Source organism: Sinocyclocheilus rhinocerous, unplaced genomic scaffold (genome assembly GCF_001515625.1).
Source record: "Sinocyclocheilus rhinocerous isolate Xijiao unplaced genomic scaffold, SAMN03320098_v1.1 scaffold1029, whole genome shotgun sequence".
Classification (NCBI taxonomy): Eukaryota; Metazoa; Chordata; class Actinopteri; order Cypriniformes; family Cyprinidae; genus Sinocyclocheilus; species Sinocyclocheilus rhinocerous.
In genome coordinates this window covers 509,088-511,648 of record NW_015664012.1, presented here as the reverse complement: position 1 = coordinate 511,648, position 2,561 = coordinate 509,088, and the positions used below count along the sequence as shown (strand labels likewise).

At 38.8% G+C, this 2,561-nt stretch overlaps 1 protein-coding gene across 1 annotated transcript in view; it reads right to left on the bottom strand.

The window, feature by feature from the left end:
- Nucleotides 1-1,427: 1,427 nt before the first annotated feature.
- The window catches only part of LOC107729166 (uncharacterized), a 4,402-nt gene continuing 3,268 nt past the window's right edge, over nucleotides 1,428-2,561 (bottom strand). Inside the window, exons 7-10 of the mRNA XM_016539563.1 lie at nucleotides 2,053-2,160; nucleotides 1,789-1,851; nucleotides 1,628-1,693; nucleotides 1,428-1,534 (exon numbers count right to left, since the gene is read on the bottom strand). Coding sequence (XP_016395049.1) covers nucleotides 1,428-1,534; nucleotides 1,628-1,693; nucleotides 1,789-1,851; nucleotides 2,053-2,160 — 344 coding nt within the window. The remainder of the gene's footprint in view (nucleotides 1,535-1,627; nucleotides 1,694-1,788; nucleotides 1,852-2,052; nucleotides 2,161-2,561) is intronic.

The following is a 2,561-nucleotide window of genomic DNA, read 5'->3' as shown; positions in this document are numbered from 1 at the left end:
ATATCGTAACATTTCCATCCAAAGGTGCCATTCCTCATTGGCTCACTCCAATCCTGAGGATGTGACATCCTCACACTTTTAAAGATCACTGATCACCAGATGAGGGCGGTTAAAAAAAATAGTAGAAAACTCACATTTTTAAAATTACAATTTTAAAAACTATGCAATCTTTATTTGATAACCCTTCTGTGCTAGCTTCTTTTTGCTCAGACATAGTGCATTGGCTGATTTTAGATCAGAATGTCCACCCTGTCCACCGTAAAAAAAAGAAATCCCACTCTTCTCAATTTTAGATACTTTGACTTACAGTAGGACAAGCTTTAACCCAAGCCCTTCAGTATCATGTAAGGACACCTCATTGTCTGTAGGGGCTTTCACCTTAACATGTCATATAGAAGGACAAGATTGCTCACCTCAGGGGCCAGTATTACACATATGAGGTAAAGTTGGTTTGTAATGTTATCAGAGTTTTGTGTGGATGCTGGTAAACTGGTCATTAGAAGGTCAAATAAGTACTTCTCATGTTAACTATGTTCTCTTCACATGGCTTAAAGGGTTAGTTCACCCAAAAATAAAAATTCTGTCATTAATTACTCACCCTCGTGTTGTTCCAAACCCGTAAGACCTTCGTTCATCTTCGGACAATCTTCACGACAGTATCATGACGCGAGCGTGTGGCGCGTCATGATACTGTCGTGAACGCGTGTCCACAATTGACGCAGTAGAGACGAAAATGTGGAATAAAGTCGTTATTTTTGTTTTCTTTGCGCAAAAAAGTATTCTCGTAGCTTCGTAACTTTACAGTTGAACCACTGATGTCACACGGACTACTTTGTCGATCATCTTGGTACTTTTCTGGACCTTGAACGTGGTAGTTACCTTGCTGTCTATGGGAGGGTCATATTTCATCAGAAATATCTTAAATTGTGTTCCGTAGATGAACGAAGGTCTTACTGGTTTGGAACAACACGAGGGTGAGTAATTAATGACAGAATTTTCATTTTTGGGTGAACTAACCCTTTAACAGGTCCCATTTCCCCATTTATAAGTAGACTTATAAATAGATTTGTGTGAAACAGCAGGTTTAAACATTCTATCCAAAGGTTAATTTGTTTGATTAAAATTTATTTTGAATTGTGACTGGACAAAAGACATGTTATTGACACTTCCCTGTTTAGCTTAGATGATTAGGGACAGTTTGAAATTCCACAATGAACAGTCATTGTTCTACATAAGTGATGACAGTTTGGATGGAAAACGAATTTATCATAAACAAAATTAAGGTTTCCTGCAACAAGCGGCACATATACTAAAATTGGATCGATACAGAGAAGATTAGCATGGCCCCTGCGAAAGATGACACGCAAATCCGTGAAGAGCTCCATCTTTTTCTTTGTCTCAGTCTTGCTCAAATTGACCCATGAGGTTCACGGAGGAGCAGGTTTGACCCAGGCAGCAGATTCACTGTCCAAACAGGCTATCATGTCACTCAGAAGACCACCACTCTCAGGCCTCTCACTACTGCTGTGAGATTCTGCAAAAAAGAAAAAACAACCACTGGTTTGGTAAATACATTTCATTTTCAGGTACATAATGAGGAGTCATCCTGTAATTTTCAAGATCTTACCAATTGTATGTTCAGTCAATTTCCTAATCACAGGGTTTGGGAAATCATAGATGCTATCAGTCACTTCTGTAAATGGAGAACAATCACAGCACACTGGGCTGAATATATGTAACTTTTACAGTGTAAATTTATAATGCGAGTTGGCGGAGACTTAGGCCCACCATGTTCTCCCAAATTGGTTGACCATTTGGAAGGGGGAGTGTCATAGATGGCTTCTTCAGCAACTGCAATTAATCATTAGAAATAATCATCAATCAATTATTGTTTTAACAGATTAAAGCAATATACAATCATTTTACCAATGAATCAGTATTATACAGTAGGCAAGGCAAACCTAAATGCAGACATGTGAACATACTATGTTAATATACCATATTAAATTTTTAAAAGTATTCCCAGAAAAAAAAAAAAATCATTATACACACGTTTTCGAGATGGTAAAACATCGTAGTCACAGTCTGTCAGTAAAAACTCCTCAGTACTTTGCTCCATTTCATTGCCTGTGTGCAAACTGTCTTGTGTCTCATCAGCAACTGTGGACAATAATTGTAAGAATGATTCTTGTAAGAATATACATGGACATCCATAAATGTATTTCAAATGTTCTTTTGCCTGGGAAGTTTCCCAGACACAAGGCTGACAAGGATATTTATCTGCTAAAAGGAATAACTTAAAGCGATGGTTCACCCAAAAATGAAAACTGTCCTATTTATGTCATTCCAAACCCTTAAGACTTTCATTCATCTTCAAAACACAAAACGACTTTGTTTGGCCTTCCAAAAGAGGACGATATCTGCTTCGTCATGCCTGGAGCTGATCCGTGCTGGTTGCTGAGGAAATACAACAACTTTGTGCTGTGGATCACCGGATCGGCTTTCACCGTGGACGAAGCGGAGTCCAGCCCGGGGTCGTCACATGTGGTTGCCGCAAGCCC